The sequence below is a fragment of the Chenopodium album genome, chromosome 8 (assembly GCF_948465745.1).
Source record: "Chenopodium album chromosome 8, dcCheAlbu1.1, whole genome shotgun sequence".
Taxonomy (NCBI): Eukaryota; Viridiplantae; Streptophyta; class Magnoliopsida; order Caryophyllales; family Amaranthaceae; genus Chenopodium; species Chenopodium album.
The window spans coordinates 5,348,306-5,370,832 of record NC_137841.1 but is presented as its reverse complement, the minus strand read 5'-3'; the positions used below and the strand labels follow the sequence as shown (position 1 = coordinate 5,370,832).

The 22,527-nt window shown below is 33.7% G+C and overlaps 2 protein-coding genes across 5 annotated transcripts; one reads left to right on the top strand and one right to left on the bottom strand.

Annotated features, from left to right (window-relative positions):
- Window positions 1-8,439: 8,439 nt before the first annotated feature.
- LOC145641648 (transcription factor TGA6-like) lies at window positions 8,440-16,645 on the top strand. Of its 4 annotated transcripts, none has more exons than XM_081692514.1 (12): window positions 8,440-8,580; window positions 9,218-9,451; window positions 10,546-10,637; window positions 11,558-11,637; window positions 11,862-12,041; window positions 12,241-12,312; window positions 12,401-12,460; window positions 12,686-12,763; window positions 12,902-12,953; window positions 13,957-14,231; window positions 14,838-15,086; window positions 16,173-16,645. In XM_081692514.1, the coding sequence occupies exons 2-12, from the start codon at window positions 9,354-9,356 to the stop codon at window positions 16,317-16,319; spliced, it is 1,383 nt and encodes a 460-aa protein (XP_081548640.1). In that variant the 5' UTR covers window positions 8,440-8,580; window positions 9,218-9,353; the 3' UTR covers window positions 16,320-16,645. The 4 variants fall into 4 exon arrangements, with proteins under 4 accessions (XP_081548640.1, XP_081548637.1, XP_081548639.1 ...); XM_081692511.1 differs by lacking the exon at window positions 8,440-8,580 and adding an exon at window positions 8,596-8,929; XM_081692513.1 differs by lacking the exon at window positions 8,440-8,580 and having other exon boundaries at window positions 8,596-9,451.
- A 1,306-nt stretch (window positions 16,646-17,951) lies between these two features.
- LOC145641647 (NADH dehydrogenase [ubiquinone] 1 alpha subcomplex subunit 6-like) lies at window positions 17,952-22,400 on the bottom strand. Its single transcript, XM_081692510.1, has 2 exons — window positions 22,099-22,400; window positions 17,952-18,346 (listed from the first exon to the last, which is right to left on the bottom strand). The coding sequence occupies exons 1-2, from the start codon at window positions 22,306-22,308 to the stop codon at window positions 18,161-18,163; spliced, it is 396 nt and encodes a 131-aa protein (XP_081548636.1). The 5' UTR covers window positions 22,309-22,400; the 3' UTR covers window positions 17,952-18,160.
- Between the last annotated feature and the right edge of the window lie 127 nt (window positions 22,401-22,527).

Genomic DNA, 22,527 nt, shown 5'->3' with positions numbered 1-22,527 from the left:
TGCCAAATTGAAGGAGAGATTGCAGCTAGAGAAAGATGACTATTGCCATATGGAGCGGAAGAAGTTGAGAATGGATATAGGTCCCCCACACTATTGCACCGAGCTAGAGTTGTCCCCGAATGAAGGTCCTTCACAGAAAAACCGAGAGGATCAAACTCTACAGAGACAGAATTGTCACAAGAAAATTTTCTAACAGATATTAAATTTTTAATAATGTTAGGAACATATAGGACATTCTAACAGATATTAATATTTTAATAGATTTATATATTATCTTGTTAATATTCTGTAAAGATATATCGTGCGTAATTCTCCGTAATTGGAGTGTTTCTCATTAATCAATATATATAGGTATTTACAACCTAATTATGAGAGGCTAATTACACACGATATATCTTTACAGAATATTAACAAGATAATATATAAATCTATTATCTAACAGAGACAAATGACCATAAGAAGTAAGACCATAAAATAGTTCACTTGTAAACGGTCCATTCCACCGGTCTCAAATTGAACATCAGTGCCTAAAGAACGGGCGGCTGAGACGACGGAGGTCATCACGAGCATTGCCATGGCTATGAACACCACCTTACAGTTTGTGAATGGACTCATTTTTGGTTATGTTCACGAGCATTGCCATGGCTATGAACACCACCTTAATTAACGAGATAGCTGTACTTAGTTGACAGTTGTTAGAAGATACATTATACATACGTAATTACATAGTACATACAGTATTTATACTCTATGTTAGTTAGACGTGATTTCCACTTTCACTTAATAATATAAGATAATATATTTCATTGTTTTAAAATTTAAAGTCATAATGAATATGGCTAGGGCTGTTCATCGGTCCAAGACCGGACTGGATTGGACCGAAGGCCGAAAATTAGAATTTTAATTTAAGAACCGAAGACCGGATCGATTAAGCTAGGACCGAACCCGGACCCGACCGAAAGAATCGGTCCAAAATCCGGACCGGACCGCTTTGGACCGATTTAATTTTTTTAAAAAAAAGAATACTAAATTTTTTTATAAAATTTAGGAAAACACAAAAAAAGTATTAGAAAAACTATATTGTAAGGTCATTTTTACGTCTTTTTTTGTATGTTTAGTGCAAAAAAGCTTATAAAGTTAAAGTTTTCTAAGCTTATTAAGGATAATTTTAACAATTATTTAAGGTTTCACACATATTTTTAATAAAAAATTCGGTCCGGTCCAAAATCGGTTTTTATAGGGTTTTGGACCGGACAAAAGACAAAAAAATGAATTTCAAGACCCGAAGACCGGATCGATTAATTCGGTCCGGTCCGGGGTGGTCCGGTCTATTTTTTCGATCCGGACCGATTTATGAACACCCCTAAATATGGCTCATATCAAGTCAATTCTTGTAAACATAAGTGAGCTGAGAGATATACTCGATGAGTAATTATTTACAATTTTACATAGTGCAAATTAATATGTTATATAATTATAAAATGTATATAATGGATAATCATAAGGTCTGATTATTTGAAAGAAAAAAAAAAACCTTAAATATCAAATACATATAATCACAAGGAATAATTAAAGTAGCAACCTGTTGCAACGCCCGTGCTATACACTAGTTAACTTTTATAACTTAGTACTCCGTATATTTGAACGTGTTTGGGTGACTTTAATTTAAAACTCTAAACTCTATAGTGGACATGTATGCAACACATTTTATATACATTCAGGTGTACATGAGAGTGGATGGACCCAAAAAAAATAATAAAAAATTGAGGGACAAAAATAATTATTTACTCATTTAATACGGAGTAATGTTTAATGTTTTACTTATTTTAAACGAAAACTTTTGTATACACCCGGTTTTCAGTATTTTACTGAATATCGGGTACACTTTTGTCAGATTTAGTGTCACTTTTGTCAAATTTAGTGTCACTTTTGTCAAATTTATCAATGAAGCATAAATAACTCTTATATATGTTAGGGTAACTTTTGTGCGTTTTAGTGTAACTTTTGCACATTTTATTGTCACTTTATAACGGATGTTCAGTAATTTACTGAACATCCGTTTTATTTAAAAGTTTTAAAATGATCAAAATATTAATTATTATAGGTATACCCAGACAGAGATAAACATTTTTCTTGTCAAAAAAAAAATAGATAAACATTTTTGGCTTTGCGAGGAAATGTGTTGGCTGGGCTTTGGCTGGAAGTTGAAGAGATTCCAAACTTCATGGGTTTGCAATTTGCAAGTTGGGCTGCTTTTAAGCCATTTTATTCCTTGTTGATTTTATGGGCCAGACTATCCTAAAACTTTTAAAGTTGTGGTCATTCTAGTATGAATACTAATACTCCATCTCATCAGTTTATTTTTGCTCCATTATCATTTTTTAGGTCAAATTTTATAAATTTTAACTGTAAATTACCGTTAATGTATAAGAGATAGTATAGTCATGAGTAATCTTGTTGAATTTGGCTCATTGCATATTTTATTAATGTCACTTTTTTTTATTATTATTTTTACGTGTATAGAAATGAAGATATGTATGTTATAAGACGTGTCTTGGAGACCGTGAAAAGTCAAACGAGGCAAAAAAAATAGGACAGAGAGAGTACTAGGTTAATCCTGTGTGATTCACGGTTTGAATAATAAAAACTAGTGTGTGACCCGGGCTTTGCGCCTAGTGATACTTTGAATAACTTCATTTTTATATATTACGCTTTAAAAGACTTATAGAATTTTTTAACGTGGGTAATTATAATACAGTGACAACAATAATTTATTCTACCTCCTAATACATGTATGTAATTTATATATAAAATTGGATTAATAAAGCATGAATTAATTCTAGCTAAGATGGTAATACATGTGGTTTACATTCAATGAGGTTTGGGGGTTCAAATCTCTTTGCATGCATTTTTAATTATCATCATTGGATGATGATGTGACATGAACTTAAAGGTTGTTGGATGATATGACATACACAATTTTATGAGCGCCTTTTAATTTACTTGTATGTATGTAATACAAATATTTTAAGCAAAACATAGAAAACATAATTAATCGTGATTAATTCCTCTCATTAGATTAATTAAGCTGAAAAAATATTCTAATCAACTTCATATTTATAATAAATTTTTTAAAATGTTAGCATTTGTTTTTCATTCATTATAGAAAATTTGAAGAATTAATAAAGAGGGGAAATAATCCAAACTCTACTATCACTAATAAAAAGCTTGAAATAGTTTCAAATATATATATATATATATATATATATATATATATATATATATATATATATATATATATATATATATAAGGAAAAAACGAATATGAGAGAGTTTAATAGCCAATTATTTATACTCCATAAAAAATTATGTAATTAGTCAATTTAGTCATAAATGCTTTTAGAAAATGTGTAATTAATCAATCATTTTCAAACATTAGCTTTACCTTAAAAAGAAAAAAAAAAAACAAATGATGTCATAAATAGTTTAGGATGGAATTTTTTTTTATAAGAACGCCCCATATGGGTCCTGATGATATCGCCGGTGATCTATAGTTATAAACTAAATTAGCCACGTGCGATGCACAACATAAAAAATTTCAAACCATTAATTGCAATGGTATTTAGATCAAAGTAATTTTGAAGATAGTAAAAATTTAACCAAATTATGCAATACAGAATACTCTTAAATCGGGAGTAATTATATTTGGAAACCAGATAATTTCTTTTAAAAATCCATAATAATGTTAAAAAAAATACATAAATTAACATACTTCATAATATAATAATTGTCTTCAAAAAGAATATACTCCGTATATATTTTAATAATTTAAGGAAAAAAATTAGAAGGTTTAAAAAAAAAGTAAAAATAAAAATTAGAATATGATGTCAGCAATTGATTTAGGCAGGAAATTTTTTTACCACAACTTGACATTTGTACAATTTAAATAGGAGATGATGTCAGATGTCAGCAATTGTTACTTTAGTTATATTTATTTATCGATTAGTTATAGACTTAGGTTAATCCCGTGCGATGCACGATTTAAACAATATGAGTAGGGTTTTTTTTTTTTGCTTAATTGTGTTTGATGCATATATACTCGTAATTAACTTAAGCAAAATTTAATAAATTGATTAATTAATAAAGTGGAATCTCAAATTCATACAATGATACAATCACTACAAAATTAAAAATGGACGTAGTGGGGAGGAAAGATACAATTTATAGGAAAATGAAATACGGAGCAATCTAACCACCAATTTTTATTTGGAAAATGCTACGCATGTATAGCTCTTAGGGCTACATGTAAGCATTAAATTTACACTTGAAAATTGTAAAAAGTTAAGAAATTATAAAAATATAAATACTAATTAGTAATTACACTAATTTACGCGTGTTTTTGTCATGAATTTCTAATTTTATACAATTTTCAAAGGTTATTTAATGCTTATATATAACCCTTAGGGCTACATATAGCATTACCCTTTTTATTTTACTACTCGTATTAATTTATCATTACAAACCTTTATTTATCTTGAAAAATAAAATAATGAGGTTGCTAATAGATTTGGCGGGATTTTTTTTTTAATGAGAATTAAACACATGGTCATCAATGATGTCAGTGGTAATTACTTTAGTTATAGTTATAGATTATAGATTGTTGACATTAATGGATACATGCTAACTAGTTCCTATGGTTCCATGTATATGTTTCAAAAGTTTGTGATAACTTCTTCCTTTTTTTTTTTTTTTTTTTTAGTAACTTATTTAATAGTGTTTGAACAATTTTTATGCTCTAAAATATTTAATTACTTATTTTTCATCACTAAGCTAATTCTTAAGAATAGTCACGAACATTTATACCTTAAAAAATCACGAAGCTAATTCCTTAAGAATAGTCACGAACATTTTTCATCACAAGGGGGAGGTAGCCTACACCTTATTTTGGATGATATATATCATGTGAGCAGTTTGCTAGAGTATGTGTCAGTGGAGTTTTGTTCGTAGGGAGGGAAATAAAGTGATCATGAGCTTGCTCATTGCTTGCCACAGGACTCTAGTTATCGTATTTGGTTTTCGAATTTTCCTAGTTGTATTATTCCTATTATAGAGCACGAGCTCCCTATGAATGAAAGCTAATTGCCTTCGGGCTTTGATTCAAAAAAAAAAAAAAGAATAGTCACGAACATTTATACCTTAAAAATATTTGTTTACATATTAATTTTGCATATTTTATACAAATATTATGAACTTTGCATATAAACATAACACAATGATATAAAGTAATACTACCTCTATTTTTAAAGTTGTAATTCTACTCACTACTTCCTCTATCCCAAAATAACTGACACAGTTCCCATTTTGTCCGTCCCATAATAATTGACAGGTTACCAAATATACCATGATTCCACTTATTAAAAACTATTTTCCTATACTCTTCCATGGCTCATTGTTTTTTGAGAAACAATTTTAGCCACATAGAAAATCAAAAGGAATTTTTTAGAATAAACAAATGTATCATTGTCCCGTTCACCGTATTTTCACTTATTAACTTATTTCAAGTCTAATAAGTTCAAAAAAGTTAAATTAAGTTTTGATAAGTTTAGTTCAGGAAAAATAAGTTTTGATAAGGGTTGCCTAAGTTCAAATTACAATTAAAATAAGTTCTAATAAGTTTAGATAAGTTCTGGTAAGTTCAGATAAGATCAAATAAGTAAAAATCAGGTGAATAGAACACACCGGTGTCACCCAAAGTTCTCTTAAACTATTCATCCCAAGATTCATTCCCAACTTCCTAAATAATACTTCCTCTGTTTTTTTTACTTGACCTGTTTCTTTTATCGCGCTTGCCAATGCAAAACTTTAACGATCAATAACTTAAATTCTCCATACTTGAAAATTATAAAAGTTATATATTATGATAGTACTTATTGAGACAAATCCAAAAAGATCATACATGAATATATTTTTCCTTGCATATTATTCACAAAAGACGGTCAAAAGAGGGATGGTGAATAGTATAAAAGTCAAAGCGGGTCAAGTAATAAAGAACGGAGGAAGTATGGGATAGAGGGAGTATTATTTTTAACTTATTCTTGTCGTGACAACTTTTATTACTTCGTATTTGTTTTTTAACATCCGCAAACCTTACTTTGTGAGACCAAATCTCATTTAAATTTTTATTCCTTTTTTTTTAATGCAAAAGCGCATGGTGTCCATTTTCACTTTTCCTTAGTTTAGAATTGAATAGAGCTACGAAAGCCTGCTTTGTGTTAGAGACAGACAATCTCAAGCTTTTTCATCACTTGAGGAAGGGACTTACGCCCCCAAATGAGTTTGACTTGGCGGTCAAGGACATTCTAAAGCTCTCGAAGGAATGTAGAACAGTATCTTTTTCTTTTGTGAAGAGAGCGGGTACTGAAGTAGCGCATTGTTTAGCAAAATTAAGTTGCAATTTTAGTGAGTATCGGGTGTGGCTCGAAGAGTACCCTCTTGAATTACAAGGGGTCATTTGTAACGATATTGCAAACTTGATGCCTTAATAAAATTTGCGCTTCCGGTTTGTGTCAAAAAAAAAAAGAAAAAAGAATTGAATAGAGCTTAGGAAAACGAAGGGAGGGTCACTAATACTCCGTATTATATTAGGTGGTATGTTATCACCTTATTTAAACTATATCTAAACTTACAATAATTTAATACTCGCTTACTCGGTAGATCTTATTCGAACTTATTTTAAGACCACGTTTCTCTTACTCGATTTGGTATTCTGATATGATTTGACCAAATTTGAATTATTCTTTTTTAGGAAAAAAAAATCTATCAAATGTGATATTGTTGGACTTAATGATTTTGATGATGACACAACCTCACTTACTTACAAACTAATAAGTGCTTGATTGTTTAAGTGTGTACTCAGTTACAAAGACTAGGAGAATGAAGTATCTTGTAAAAATACCATGAGGAACAAGAAGGCCAGAAGCAGAGCTATCCATATGGAAGAGTTCCCTCACAGGAACTGGCGCTTCAGAAATGAAGACTGGAGAAGAGAAGGTTCCCTCAGGGAATAGAAGCTTCAGAGAAGAAGCCTCATCAGAGAAGAGAAGTTTCTCCCAAGGAACAGAAGCCTCGGAGTAGAAGCTTCATCAGAGAACATGAAGACTAAATATATTTTTATATTTTAGGATTTATGTAAGTATAAGATATTAATTGACACTCGAAAAATCTGTGTGGAATTGGTCTAAAAGATGAAATATGTGTATGCTACTTTTTAGGAAAACTGTTATCATTTTTAAACGTTTATCTTTTTCTCAAATTAAAAAGATTTTATTTTATTCCTTAATTCTGATTTTCTAAAAATATCTTCTGCAAATAAAATCTCCCACGTTTTCTAAAAACTTGCGGCCTACTCCTCCATGATTTTCTTCAAGTCATGGTCTTGTATATTGAGGAGTTCATGTTTCCTTGATTTTAGGAACATGATCTTCTTAGTGGGTTGGAGTAGTGGCGTAATGGAATTGCTGCACAAAGAGGATTTTCCAAAGCGTTTATTGATCTATAAATAGCCATTAATTTCTGTTGGAAAAACTCACCCTTGCTCACATAAGTTTTCAAGCTTCAAATCGAGTCAAGTGTCAATTCCACACAAGTTCATTAGAGTGTTCTTAATGTTCTTATACTAGAGTTTGTTTTCTTTCGAGTTGTAATTTGGGGAATGGGGAAGTTCGAGTGAACGTTTGTGTATGAGAAAGAGAAGTGAGGAAGTGAAGAGAAAGAGAAGAGAAAGAGAAGAGAAAGAGAAGAGAGAACAGAGAAGTGAGAAGAGAGAAAGAGAAGAGAAGAGCAACAAGTTGGGTGACTTGTTCCTCAGGGTCTCAAGTTCGTAGAGGAACTTGAGTTTGAGTCTTTAGCTTGTAATAGGATCATTTGCCCTATTATAGTGAAGATTCTTTTCCCAAAATCCCAAGTGGTCGTGGTTTTTCTCCTTGTTAGGACCAAGGAGTTTTCCACGTAAAATCTCTCTTGCATTCTTTAGTTCCTTTAGTTAATCTTTCAGTTCCTTTAGCTAACTTAATTTTAATTCCGCAAAAAGTTTGGCTAAATTCTCATACTACAATTCAACCCCCCTTCTTGTAGTATTCTTTAAAACAACAGATATCTTATATTCTCATTAATGCATAATTTCCTAACGTGAAGTATTATTGTATAAACCACAGATTAGATATTAGCGACGAACAAATTCTAGTGAAAAAGGACGATCTAATCATTTTAAAAGTAAATAAATATTCACTTAGATAATAAATAGGTACTTAATAAAATGTAATAAATTTAACTACTTAGCCAAATAGTCGAACAAATAAGTTAATAAGTTCGAACAAGATAAGTCGAATCCAACATCAAAACACATGTTGAAAGTGTACTTTAAACATGAGTAACGACTAACGAGTCCTTGAAATGTGGATGTTAGGCACTAGAAGACGCATTGAGATTAGAAGGATCCAAACGTTTCCAACTCTCCCTTCCTCTTCTTCACCTCTTCTCTCAACTTAATCCAACAAATATAGTAAAGTATCAGAATCCCAGGTGTGGGTTGCGTTAAGCTTAGCTGTATTCACAGATTTTGCTTGGTGGAAATATAATTTATTTTCTTCATTTTGGGTTTTATTTTTGTTTTTTTGTTTTATTTTTTTTTACAATTTTACATAAAAGTCAAAGCAGAAGACTGTGAGTTTCTCCTAGTCTTCTTGCCTCTTGCGTCACTTGGGCAGCTCTAATTTTTTTCATCTTTCTTCCCTTTTCTTCTTCTGGGTTTACTTTTGGAATAGTTTAAGCTTCTGGGTTTTGCTCAAATTTCAATTTTACTGAATTCCACCTTCAGATTTTGGGTGTTCTTGGGTAAAATTGTGTTGGGTTTTGTTCGAAATTGTTGGTGGTAATTCTCAATAAATTTTGAATCTTTATACTTAATCTCTCTTTTATTGCTGTTTTCTGAATTGGGTTTTAAGTATTTTCTCTTAAAATTGCTTAATTGTAAGTTGTTTCAGACCAAAACTTAAGCTTCCTGTGGTTTTTGATCTGATTGTATTGATAAATTAGGGTTTTTTGCTTGTTATAAATTGTGGGTTTGGGATTTAGGAACTGGGTTTATTAGTTTTTTGGGATTTTGATTGATTCTAGTTTGATTTTGGGGGTGATCACGTTATCTTCTTCATTTGGGCAGTTTTTGGTTCATTTCTGGATTGTTGGGCGCTAAAGATTGTCTCATTTCAAAGGAGTTGTACTATTTATTTGGTTATTTGGAGGTTACTATTCCTGAATTGATAAAGAGGTTGTGGAGGTGGTGATGATGGTTGTTCATGGGGAGCCAAACAGTGAGGGTTGGAGTGCAAGCTGAAAAGGCGGCTTCAAACGGGATGCCGAGTTTTGATCCTCCGACACCAATATCTAATACACTGTAAATTCATTCATCATCCTTACCTCCTTGATTATTAGCACTTTTTAGTATTGATTTTATTACCCGCTCTTTGCTTTAAATACAAGTCTTGTGTGAAATTATTTGTTGCTCTTGTATGGTTGGAGGAAATCTCAATTCTAATTGGGAAACTTATGATTTACACATTGCCGAAAGTGGCATTCATGGCTCATGATTGGCTTGTCCTTTGTACTTAATTGGCAGTGTCTACACTGCTACTCCTATATTTTTTCGTCGTATATGAGTTGACTATCACGGAGTTGCTATGCTATATCTTTGTTCCATAAATATGAGTGATTCATTGGCTTCGCAGGGTGGTTTAGTAGTGTATCTTGCTTGTTTTACAGTTCTGTTTCATGTTATGGTGTAAGCTGTTAGATGATTAACTAGATTATGTAGGACGTTTATTTTTCAATAGTTTCTTGTGAGAAAAATATGGAATATTTCCTTCCATGTAAGTGTTATCATGACTATAGACTCTTGAGAGATTCAATAATTTTGTTTGACAGCAACAAAATTCATTATATTCAAGGCAAATGATGATCAAACTTGTGTCCTGTTCAACTCGTCAAAACATAGCTCAAACTTATTTTGTGGACATTCATAATTGTATCTATTTGCTATCCTTGATTTTCGTGGATCAAGATTTTTGACAGCATTCCTGCTTCATTCAATCTTTCAGTTATTACCATCATTAAGTTGTGGTAGTTGCAAAAGTTTATTGTTTTGTTTTCTGGTTGGTACAAAGGCTTCCATTCAAGTATACAATTTCATATAATGGCTGCCTGAATCGGTCATAGTATGGAGAGAGCTAGCCCTAGTGGTGATGAGCTAAAACCATCCTCAACATGGTTCTTTGACACCTAGTATCAAGGACGATATCTCTTGCTTATATCATTGAGTTATTTTTGAGATAATTAATCTAACTTGCCTGTTGACTTCAATGTGTGTTTGTTGTTGATCTAATTGGTAACTTGAAGCTCCCTCCCAAAAATATTAAAATAAAAAATAGAATGGTAACATGTAGTTTTCACTTCTATTTCTAAAATCGACTAATTTCATCATTGTGACTACAGTGAAGCAAGCTCTATTTCCTGTCGAGTTTCTGATTTTGGACTTTTGGAGCAAACAAATGGGTTCCTGGTGGAAAATACTGTAGGTCTTAGAAGTAAGCTGTTACCTTCCTTACTCTATCGATTAACCACTTTAAACTTGCATGTCTAAGTTAGAATTATAGGGTTCATTGTTTTGAAAGCCTTTCTAGGATACAAGATGTGGTTAACTATCTATCTTGCTCTTTTCTAGTCAAATGAGAAGCCAATCAGATGTTCATATTCATACTTTATTTATTCAGAAAAGGAAGCCACATGTTCGATTTTTACCTCCTACTCGTGCCACATAAATTTTTTGGGCAGCATTTATTGTGTTAACTATTTCCAGGAAGTACTAACACTCTATAAGTCAAATTGTGTTTGGTAAAAATAACCTTCTTTGTTTGCCCCGTTTGTTTTGTTTTGAGTTGCTAGTTGTTTTCTCTCTGCTGAGAAGAAATGGAAAAGTACTGTACTTGAGTACATCAATGGATTGTTCATGTTGAAACTAACTGATGAGGGGCAGGATCAATGGACTAGTTGGTGGTATACCTTGTAACCTATATTTTTTCTTGCTGATACTGTCCACTCTCATATTTGAAACTATCAGTGTATGATCTCGAAGTTATGCTGTATAATAATATTATCTTATTACCTCACTGTTTTATGTTTACATAATGGCGACCTTTGGTGTGATTTTATCTTTTTTTTTTTCCCCTTTTGTCTTTCCTTGAAGCACTTGTGAACTAATATTCTATTCTGAATCATAGTTTCATTTGCTTTGTCATGTTTGGTACATTGTAAGTCACATTCGAAATTTGACATCATATAATATACACACAAATATATGCCCTTTTGTTTTGAGTATAGGATTCTTCATGGAAATCTTAGTCACAATAATGGATAAGATCCACAGAAGAACAACCCTATGATAATTGCTTGAGAATTGAAAATTTTGTTGCTCACTTTTTCATTCAGTGAACGTGCTTTGTTGCAGACTCTGTGATTAGTTCAACCATATCAGTTGGGGGTCAAGTTGTTCCATCTGATCCTTTTCATAGCATCTCTATTAAGAAGGTGAATTTGTGCATATACTGATTGCTCTTAGCCTTTTTTCCTCTTTTCAAGTAATGCGTGTCCGAGCATCGGAAAGTGTTCTGCATTGCCCATGTATTTTATTCTGATACACTGTCAGAACTCTGTTGATAAATTTTCAGTATTTATGCATCCCTGTGCTTATTTTGTAGCTTAAAATATGTGTCTTTAGTCTTTGTTTAAATAAAATATTCTCTATCCTACAGGCATCACCAGGTTTACTATATATAAATCCATCTGCTACGCAATCGCAATCCAGTCTACAAAAGAATCTGGTTTCTTTTTCTAGTGGTAGTTTGGAAAATTGGGGAGAGTCTAACATGGCAGACGGTAGTCCAAGAACAGATATTTCAACGGATGCAGACACAGATGAAAGAAACAAGAGGGTAATTTTTCATATTCCTTCTGATATAGAGAATCCCGTTGCTAGAGGCCTTATGGGTTTATAAGCTTTCTTCTAATAACTTTAATTTAGTTTGGGGAAGTTCAAGTTTCTATGTGATGATCAGACTCATCATTGGATAGCTATATATATTGATGTAACTCATGGCATGTGGCTTAACGCTGTGGTTGCTAACTATGCAGTTTGATATAGTTACATCGGCTCATGCAGCTTCTGATTCGAGTGACAGATCCAAGGAGACTAAAGATCAGAAGGTAAAAAGCTGACCACTACTCTTTTTCCATGCAATCTAACTTCACATGCCTTTATTTTTGTGACACCTTTTTAAAATTACATTTGTAGACTCTACGAAGGCTTGCTCAGAATCGTGAGGCAGCAAGGAAAAGTCGGCTGAGAAAAAAAGTAAGCTATCTATTTATTGTTGCTTATGTGCTTTGAGGCTTGTTAAATCTTGAACTTTTTCTTACTTTTAAGCTTTTACTGTTAGAGAAGGATTCCATGTGTAAACAAGAGTCACAAAGCTGATACAAAATTTTAGCTCAGTGTCATTTTATTTTTTTGACCTTTTTCTCACGTTCTTTTATAATTTTTTCTCTCCTCCCTCTCTTTTTTCTTTGTTGGAAGTAGGCATATGTGCAACAGCTGGAGAGTAGCAGATTAAAGCTTACTCAACTCGAGCAGGAGCTCCAACGAGCACGACAACAGGTTAGATCTGGTTGTCTACTTTATTTCTCTTTGATGCTGAAATCTTCACACTAGTTGACAGTAGCTCATATCTTTTTCTTATAGATACTGAAAAACTCCCCTCTTTTTTTTTTGGTTGTGCTTCCTTTGCATTTTTAGGGAATTTTTATCTCAAGCTCAGGGGATCAAGCCCATTCAAGTGGTGGAAATGGTAAAGTTCATCTCTCTTAATATATGTTCTTGTTTCAGCCTCTCTGGAGGGTGTTCCCTGGATTAGTGTCAAAATGTTATGCTTCAATAAAATGACTGGTGCCACAACTCTTTCAGTTTTATCAGTCATCCTCACATGATATCTGATTTGGCAAATTACCAGGCAGGCCCTCCAATTTTGGGTGTGATGTCTCGTATGTATTAATCCCTTTAAACTTTTGCCTTAACTTAGTCCGAAAAAGTAGAGCTATTTCAGTATAAGTAGGTAAAACACCAAAAGTTATATAATGATCACAACACGCTCAACTAGTTGATGTAGAATGAATTTATTCTAATGAGTTATGCATTATTGTTGCATTGCAATTATTAATTTATGGAAATGTATCATGAATCTCTATGGTTCAAATCCCAATTTGGGTCTCAACTTCTCGCAGGATTTGTTGCAGGAAGTATTTTTCTTGGATGAGTTGTCCCTATTGGAAAAGTTTGAACCACACTTATTAATGCCTTATTAATCATCAATGCGTTCTTTCTATCTACTATATCTGTAAACAATTAGTGACTATTTAGTGGATCATTGTAGAAAGCCAATGTAATACCCACTCATGTGCGAAATGCTAGAAGATTCTGATTAAGTGCATAGAAATACACTTTATTTTTTATTATTTTAGCATAGAAGTATATTGCCAGCTCAATCACTCTAGAGTAACATAGGGGACCTTGTCTGGGTGAGTGACTCCCTGGCAGTTGAACCATAACATATCAGTGTATGATTCATTATCTTTCTTCAGCTTGCGTAATGATGTTCTTTCTACCTGTGTGGAAGCCTTAGGATCCATATTACATTATTCTTTTTCATCTATTTCCCATGGTGCGTGTTAAAATAAAACCGGAAAATAAGCTGTTTATTTTGTATTTCTTTTTTTACTTGATAGAAGGGATCTCAGAGATTCATGGTCATATTCACTATAAAAACAACTGACCTTGTCAATGTCTGTCATCAGCTGGAGCAATGGCCTTTGATGTAGAATATGCTCGCTGGCTGGAAGAGCAAAACCGTCAGATCAATGAATTAAGAGCAGCAGTTAATGCTCATGCTGGTGATGCTGAACTTCGTGTCATTGTTGATAGTGTCGTGGCACATTATGATGATATTTTTAGGCTCAAGTCCAATGCTGCCAAGAATGATGTTTTTCATCTTTTGTCGGGTATGTGGAAAACACCTGCGGAGAGGTGCTTTCTGTGGCTAGGGGGCTTCCGTTCATCTGAGCTTCTTAAGGTGAGGCATCCTCGGGAATTGTATCTATATTAATTGTAGCTAAGAGGGACATCCAGAGAATTATAGATCGACATCTAACTTCATTTTATGAACATGTTTTTGGTCACTGATTCAAAGTATGTAGTATATTGTGTGATTTGTATCTTCAGTTAAGCTGTTCCTTGATTCTTATCATTTAGTAGTCAAAGTAGCAGAAAATTGTCAAAGCATGATCTTAGAGGCTCTGAGCAAACTGTTGCTAATTATTATTGTCATTAATTTTGGAGCCTTTTGCACTACTACTTTGGTCCCATTGATTCTCTTATTGTGTTGCTGATTTCAGATGTCCCATTCATTCTCTTATCGTGAGGATGAAGTTTTGGATCGTAAGGGATGGAGGAGAAAGATTTATGTTGATGACTACACGGAATAATCATATTTGGTTCATGTTAGCCGACCTCACTTTTGGGATTAAGGCTTTGATTGATTGATTGATTGATTGATGAATTGTCTTAGTTTCAATTTGATACATAGGTGGACTGTATTGTACATTTTGCTACAGATGCTGTGATCTGCTTGATTACAATTTTATGATATTACATATTTAATTGAAGCTCTACTCTGCAGCTTCTTGTAAACCAGCTGGAACCTCTGACCGAACAACAAGTAATTAACATTCAGAACTTGCAGCAGTCTTCACAACAGGCTGAAGATGCATTGTCTCAGGGAATGGAGGCCCTGCAGCAGTCACTGGCAGAAACTTTGTCGAGTGGTAATCTTGGTTCATCAGGTTCATCTGGAAATGTTGCAAATTATATGGGTCAAATGGCCATGGCTATGGGAAAACTTGGTACCCTTGAAGGATTTATTCGCCAGGTAACTTCTTCTTCAAGTTGGAACTATAAGTTTTGCTTGTACTCAGTACAGAAAGAACCTGTCTATTTCAACCTTTTCCCCCTTCTGGTGTGGTGTGGTGCATGTACTCCATATGTTGGATGCAGGGTGGGGTGATGGGAGACAAAAGAGGGGGGGGGGGGGGGGTGTTAGAAAAGAGCTATAAAATTTCTATTAGGTTCAGATAAAACTTGTTTTGTCTCTGTTATGTCAACTGTTGTTAGAAAAGAAAACAAAAAAAAAAAAAAAACAAAAAAAACTGAGGGTTGACTCAAACACAAAGCTTGCTGGTCCAAGCAATTGTTATGCCTGAACCCAAGCTGTATCTTCTAGCTGACCATAGTTTACAACACATCCTCAAATTAAAGGGAAACATTTTTTTTTTTGTTTTTGTCATTCTCACTTGCATTCCTTTGATGATTTCTCAACTTAACTATGGCTTTGTTTGCCTGATTGGCATGAAACTTTAGCCGGCATACATTATTAGGTAGCTGAATTTTCAGCTAAATTAAGCAGGCTTAACTTAAATTAAGCAGGCTAATAAAGCTGGACAAAGGTGCTTAACTTAATTTTTTTTTTTTTTTTTTTTTTTTTTTTTTTTTTGAAGAAAAGGTGCTGAACTTAAATTAAGCAGGCTAAAGCTGGACAAAACGTCAAACTACTGCCTCTAACTTCAAGTAAATTTCAGATTTGTCAAAAAAATTTCTCCCCTTTTCCCGTGGTTTCTATTGCTAAGACTGGCTAGTGATACAAGTAAAAATAATCATTACTGAATGTTGTCTAGCAATTTTCAGTTCGTTCAACAGCAAGTTTTACCAAACATATCCTTGCATTTATCAGCTTTTAGCTTACAGCTAGTTAGCAATTCTTATCAGCTTCTAGCTCTCTGCTACCTTTCCAGCATTTATCCGATTTTTTGACTAATTATACCAAGTCTATGTACAATTCTTTGATTCTTAGCTACAGCATATGATCCTTGAATCTTGTGTCAGTATTCCTGTTGTAGTCGCTTGGTAACTTACATGGTAACATACTCCCTAAACATATGATTTTTCTGTTTTCTGGCAGGCTGATAACTTACGCCAACAAACACTACAACAAATGCACCGTATATTGACGACACGACAGTCAGCTCGTGCACTTTTAGCAATTCATGATTATTTCTCCAGGCTGCGTGCTTTGAGTTCCCTTTGGCTTGCCCGTCCAAGAGAATGACAACATTTTAACTCGTTAATCAGGAGTAGCTTTGTTAAATGGCTGGCGCGGGTTTATTTGAGAGATCAGCATGCCAACCCCATTCGTTCATCGGCCCACAAGTCATTGCCTGTGTATTATCAACACCATGACCAACACTGTTGTACCATATTTACTGATTAGAGAGTTGTGAGTTTCTATCATTGTTTTCCGCTTCAAGGAGATCAGTGATGGAATATTTAAAATTGGCTTGTAGTTCTGTTGATGTATTGATTATCATGGGTAAATTATTTGAGAAAATGAAAGTGTTCACACCAAATTTGATATACTAAATTTTATGTGATGCATTTGTAGTTTGGCCGTGTTAAAAAACGTTTTCAGAGTGTATCCAAAGTTGCGTTCATATTTGCTCAGCCAAAACAAAAAAATTGTCAAATTGACAAAATAATTTTGAACTTTTACTTGTCTGCTTATGTTTGAAATTACATTTTAGATGACCCATATGTAGGATTGTTAAAGAATTTTGCTTAGATTGGTTTGTCAATTCATTGAGTAAATTGTGGCAATTTACAACTTACTTCAGTCCCTCTTCTTCTTACCTTCACGTCGTTGCCTGATTTTATCAGCAACCACTACAACCCCGTCCCTCTTCGCCTTGATTGACCTCCTCTTCAAAGTTCAAACCATAGCGCCAGTTTGTTTGACATAAAAATGCATAGGAAGTGAACTTTTTTATGAAGTGGAACTCTCAGAAGCATAATTTTTTGGTTGACAAAATCAAAGAAAATTGGAAATTATAGGAACTTCTACTATATAGGTAAATGAAACTTTTCAAAAAGTTAAAACTTTAACTTTCTATGGTCAACTAAACAACTTGATACATTGGTATGAAATATGAAGTGATTGTGAATATTCCTTATGTTCCAACGATCATGTACTTAGTAGTATTTCTTTCATATGTTCTGAATACTTTCATATTATTAGTCTAGTCTATGTAACCAACTTTCCTATAAGATCAACTTATTATATCAATTCCTTTTAAGTTGAAACCCATCACGAAAAGGCAATAAATTTGTGTCCTACGATTTTATGTCTTCTCCGTATTTCATTTATGTTGACACATTTATTTACATACGAGCATTATGTTTGCCAATGCATAAACTGACTACTAACCTATTGCTATCTTTAATCACTGATGAGACAAAATTAGAAAATTTTGATAATTTAAAATAATTATATATTCTGATAAATCCAACTAGTACCCACACCCACATAAAAATATTTTCTGATGAAGAGTCAATGAGAAGAGTCCCTCCATTCCCCCACCCAACAAAGTGATGGGAGTTCGATTCCTCACAGCCCCCTTTCCTGTGATAGGGTAGAGGACCCTCCCCATAGTTTACCATTTATTAAAAAATAAAAATATTTTCTTTTACATATAAATTATATTATATGATCAAAGTGTATTGTGTATAAGACCAAAACATATCAACTAAAAGAAATGGAGGTGGTATGAAAATGCTCTGTCAATCATGAGGTATAATTATTTGCACCACGCACTAACTTCTGTCTTACACTCTGTGATACTTTTTAGGTGCTTGATTTTTATCCAGAATCCAAGGTTTCAAAGAAAAAGGGGTAAAACAAAAATAATTGGCAAAAAATTACACTTTCTTTCTTGTAATATCGATGCCATGATCATTTGAAGAAAAGCAACTGAGATCAAGCATCTAATGCATAATACAAGGAGAGCCAAAAACAGAATTCATATTCTCAGCAGTAACAAATTTTACTACAACATTGTTCTTATTTGGAATGTCCACAACTGGATGCATTCTTTAATGAGCAACGACGAAAATGGCTCAGAAGTAGTTACTTTTGTAGAAATTCTTAAGGAATGGGGAGAAACCTTGCTCTTTGGTACCCAATTCCTGAACAAGTCCATGGTGTCCCACAACATATTGGCCAATCATGTGATGACGCTGCTTTGAATGTTCAACAATGTTTTCCAGTTCCTCCATCCCTTTAAAGATTAACATGTCGATCACCTGCAGATATATGAAACTTGTAAGGGAGACAAAGCAGGTTTAAAACATGAAAGATATTTATCAGCCTTTCCATATAATACAGCTTGGGGTTTATTAGAAATACCCGTATGACTTTTAGCCAGCTTTTTGTTGGTCTTTGGCTTTTAGCTTGTTAATTTGGTCAAATAAAAAAAATTAAGCTGGTAAGTGGCTTTTTCGATGGGTCAATCAGCTACAATGAAACTCTGACTGGAGCAACTAATTCTCTTTGGATTTTAGTTGTTTGACATTTTTCAAAGTATATTGGAACAACTTATTCTTTGGTTTCATGTTGCTAGACCTATTTCACACGATGTATACTACATTTACTATTTTGCCCCAAAACTAGACATTTTTTATACTAATAGCTAACCACAGAAAAAAAATGGAAATTTGAACCAGCTCTAACAAAAGTCTACTACAGTTCATACAACCAAATTCTCCAGGGTAAAACATAGACTTCCAAGCCACATACTGCATATCGACAACTGGTTTTATCATAAATCTTTAGCGACAAGTCACTACTAGTTGACTGAAAAAACTAATAATACTAATTGGTCAAACAAGACAAAAATGCTTCCATTGTTGACATCCAAGGTATTCATGATTTTCTTCACTCACATTCAATGCTTCACTTTTATGACAAATCAGCAACAAAGCAGTACCCTCATCTGTTTGGCATATCTGTTGCCCAATCATCAAAAGCCATGCATCAATCTTCCTCATAACATGTAAACTCTTTCTCTCCCCCTCATTCATAAAAAGCCATCAATCTAATCCAATGGTGTGATCAGACTGACAACACGTAAACTCTTTCTCTCCCACTCATACATAAAAAGCCATCAATCTCATCACTCTATCGCTCTAACTGAAAATATGACACAAGCGTGACCACATCCATATACTTGAGCGGTTGAGCCTATGTTCAATACCATTCTGATTCTATTCAAAAGCTTTACACCAGTGACCTAACTTAAATCTTTCAACTTTTTCAAGAGCACGGTGGATGTCAAGACAGAAACGGAAATGGCTGATACTTTGGGAAAATGATAGAGTAAGTACTGAGAATGACATTAACGAAGGTTGAGTAAGATTAAAAATTATCACAAAAAATTAATTGGAAGCTATGGCTGTGACAAAATCTTCAAGGTCTAGGTGAAAACCTGTAGAGGAAAGTTACTGTAGACAGGTTCAAGAGGCTTCCATAGTGAACAAGCACAAAGTGGTATTTTGTCATTGTTCCAAATTCCAATCATGCAAGACTTTCAACTTAGGACTTTAGGAGAATATGCACTAGTAACAGTCTAAAAGATATAAATACTAATATCAGGTCAAATATGATAATGACATGGAGCTAAGTATCCAAGACTACAAAAACCAGGCAATGCAAACTTTCTTACTCAAGAAAAAATTTAATATGAGGATGACCAACTCTAGGTATTGATTGCATATGAAAATAAACTGACTATGGATGATATCGAGGAAAGGCCCCTTTTTCTGTTTTGGCCTAAAAAACCAGTGCCACTAGATTTTCTAAAATGTGACAGAACTTCTAACAAGGTTACCAATGTTGCCATTGAACTCAAATCAAAGCAATTACCACTGATGAAGTACTTTGTGATGTAAGCCCCTTTCAAAGCCTCAATTCACTAAAACAATAGATTTGCCGGTTTGCTTACCAAATGGAGAGAAAATGCTGTCATATGCTTTAACACAAATCTTCATGCGCTTTAAATTCCTAATGGAAAACACACGTGTTTTCGAACACCTTGTCTAAACTCAGATATAACACATAATCCTTTCTCCTTTTTTCCTCGGGAAATCCATATTGAGGTCATCCACTTGTACTAACCATAAGTGAACACAAGAATAGCCAGACCCTCAGCTCTTTAGATATTATCAGATATTTTACTGCATCATAGCAAAGGTTCAAAATTCATTTTTCTTCAGCCTTAGAGAGAGCAACTTCACCTTACTAACCTTAAACTATGCAAATCTTGCCATACAAGCCAATGTGTTTGGGCCCCCACTTACATTGTGTATCACCTCAATGAAATCTCCTGAATTTATATTGTCAATTGTTCCCTTAAATAGACCCTAAATCCAGAAAGGCAGGAAATGACCTTAAATTATAACTCAACCTAACCCATCTCAAAGTCCTTAAAATTACCTATTCGAAATTGGGATAATTCCACTCAAGTAGTGTCAGAGTCACTCAAATCACACAACCATCAAGTTGTGACGCTTCCAAGGATAACACCCCCTCTAGATCATTAACATTCCTCCTCAATTAGTAACAAAGTTGGCCATGAAGAAACAAAGCATCTAACCACGAGATAAGGGCGTTGGTCCGTTATAGGAATTAAGTTCCTCAAAGTTTAGCTTCAAAAGTTCAATGATATGACTTCCCAGTCGGCCAGTCCCCATGCCAAAGTTCTTAGAAAGCAATCTATTATATGTATTTGGTAGAGTAGTTGCTAATATCAACAATCCCCATATCACAGTAATTCTCTATAGTTGCATTAAGAAAAAAAATATATAAATAGAGAAAAGGGCTACAAAAGCACTAGGTTCACAAATAAAAAAAAATTACAATACAAGTGTCCTGTCACCTGATGCTTAAGAGTTGTAGGCCTGAATCACCTGAGAAATTGCTATTTCAAAAGGCTAAAAGCAAAAGAGAAGGAAATTCTAAATTCTAATCATTAAGGTGGAAACACTATATGCACCTCTAAACACTACTTTTGAGGAGTATATATTGATGTAGTTCCCTAAATTAAGTTTTTCAGATTAGCATTGTTGAAAACCCGGGGAAAAAAAAAAAAAAAAAAAAAAAAAAAGCTTAAATTGACCTCAATTCCCATTGCCTTAAAGTGTTTGAATGGAAGGAAAAAAGTTTATTTTCATTAAAGCCTAACAAGCGACAACTAAGGGGGCGTTTGGTTCAAACAATGGTATGGGTTTGGAATGAGGAATGAAACCTGGGTGGTATGGGGTTAGAACTTGATACTTGATTTCATGTGTTTGGTTTTTATCTAGGAATGACAATTTCTTTTTAATTTTAAACTAAAGGTATGGGTTTGAGCCATACCCACCTCCCTCCTTGGGTTTCAAAAACCCATACCTTGAGGGTTTGAAGTATGGGTTTGAAAAATGAAATTTCTAGAAACAAACACAATGTATGGGTTTTGGCCATTACAAACCCATACCTTATACCTAATATGCTTGAACCAAACACCCCCTAACTTCGACGTTCTCTATTTCCAAAAGCTATTTGGTTATACAATCATCCCTAATAGCTAACAAACAATCTTCAACACTAGAAATCATAACTTATAAGCATTTGCAAAAGATGAAACTGCCAACATTTTGCAGCAAAACACTATATCCAAAAGATGGCAAAACACAAGCCTCTAATTGGTTAATTTCAATCCCTAAAAACATACGAATATTTAAAAAGACGTATACTTCAGGCAATCATTCAATCTTCCAACATCTTAAGAGCATTCCAACCCCATTAACTAATCACATTTGATCATACTCAATCCCTAAAATTGAAATCACTAGCTGTTACCAATGTCAATTCTTTAACAAACCCTAAACCCCTAAAAACACGAGAATCTTCAAACAATCAAACAAAACAGCACAATCAATGTAACAAACGATACAATAACATCAAAATAAACCCTAATTACACAAAAACGAAGATGAAAATCAAATAATTGAAAAATAACCTTAGGATCTTTAACATGAGAATTCTTTCGGATCTGAGAAGCAATGGTGGAGCGAAGCTGAGAGATGGTGGCGACATCGTCGAGATTGTAGATATCCATGACAGTAGGAAGTGCTCGGCAGGCTAATTTGAAGAAGTCGAACACTCTTTTACGAGCTTCTTCGAGATTGGCTGAGTTTGGGGGTACCTTTGCTCTCCAAATCGCCGCCATTTTTGGAGCTCGAAAACAACAATGTCGGAGGAGAGAGAATGAGAGAGAAGAAGAAGAATGGTGGGAGGGGTACGGGGTTAGATTGACTCAGAGTTTCAGATTCTAGTCTCTCTTTTCCTATTTCCTGTAGTCTTCTATTCAGAAGAATACGACGTCGTTTGGCTATTAATTTCATGGGTACGACGTCGTTTGGTTCAGAATGGATTTTTTTTTATTTTT

Coding starts and splice junctions, on each gene's coding strand:
- LOC145641648 (XM_081692514.1), top strand. CDS start 9,354: ATGGGGAGCCAAACAGTGAGGGTTGGAGTGCAAGCTGAAAAGGCGGCT. Junction 9,452..10,545: donor ACACCAATATCTAATACACT/GTAAATTCATTC, acceptor TTGTGACTACAG/TGAAGCAAGCTCTATTTCCT. Junction 14,232..14,837: donor GTTCATCTGAGCTTCTTAAG/GTGAGGCATCCT, acceptor TCTACTCTGCAG/CTTCTTGTAAACCAGCTGGA.
- LOC145641647 (XM_081692510.1), bottom strand. CDS start 22,308: ATGGCGGCGATTTGGAGAGCAAAGGTACCCCCAAACTCAGCCAATCTC. Junction 18,347..22,098: donor CTCATGTTAAAGATCCTAAG/GTTATTTTTCAA, acceptor ATATATCTGCAG/GTGATCGACATGTTAATCTT.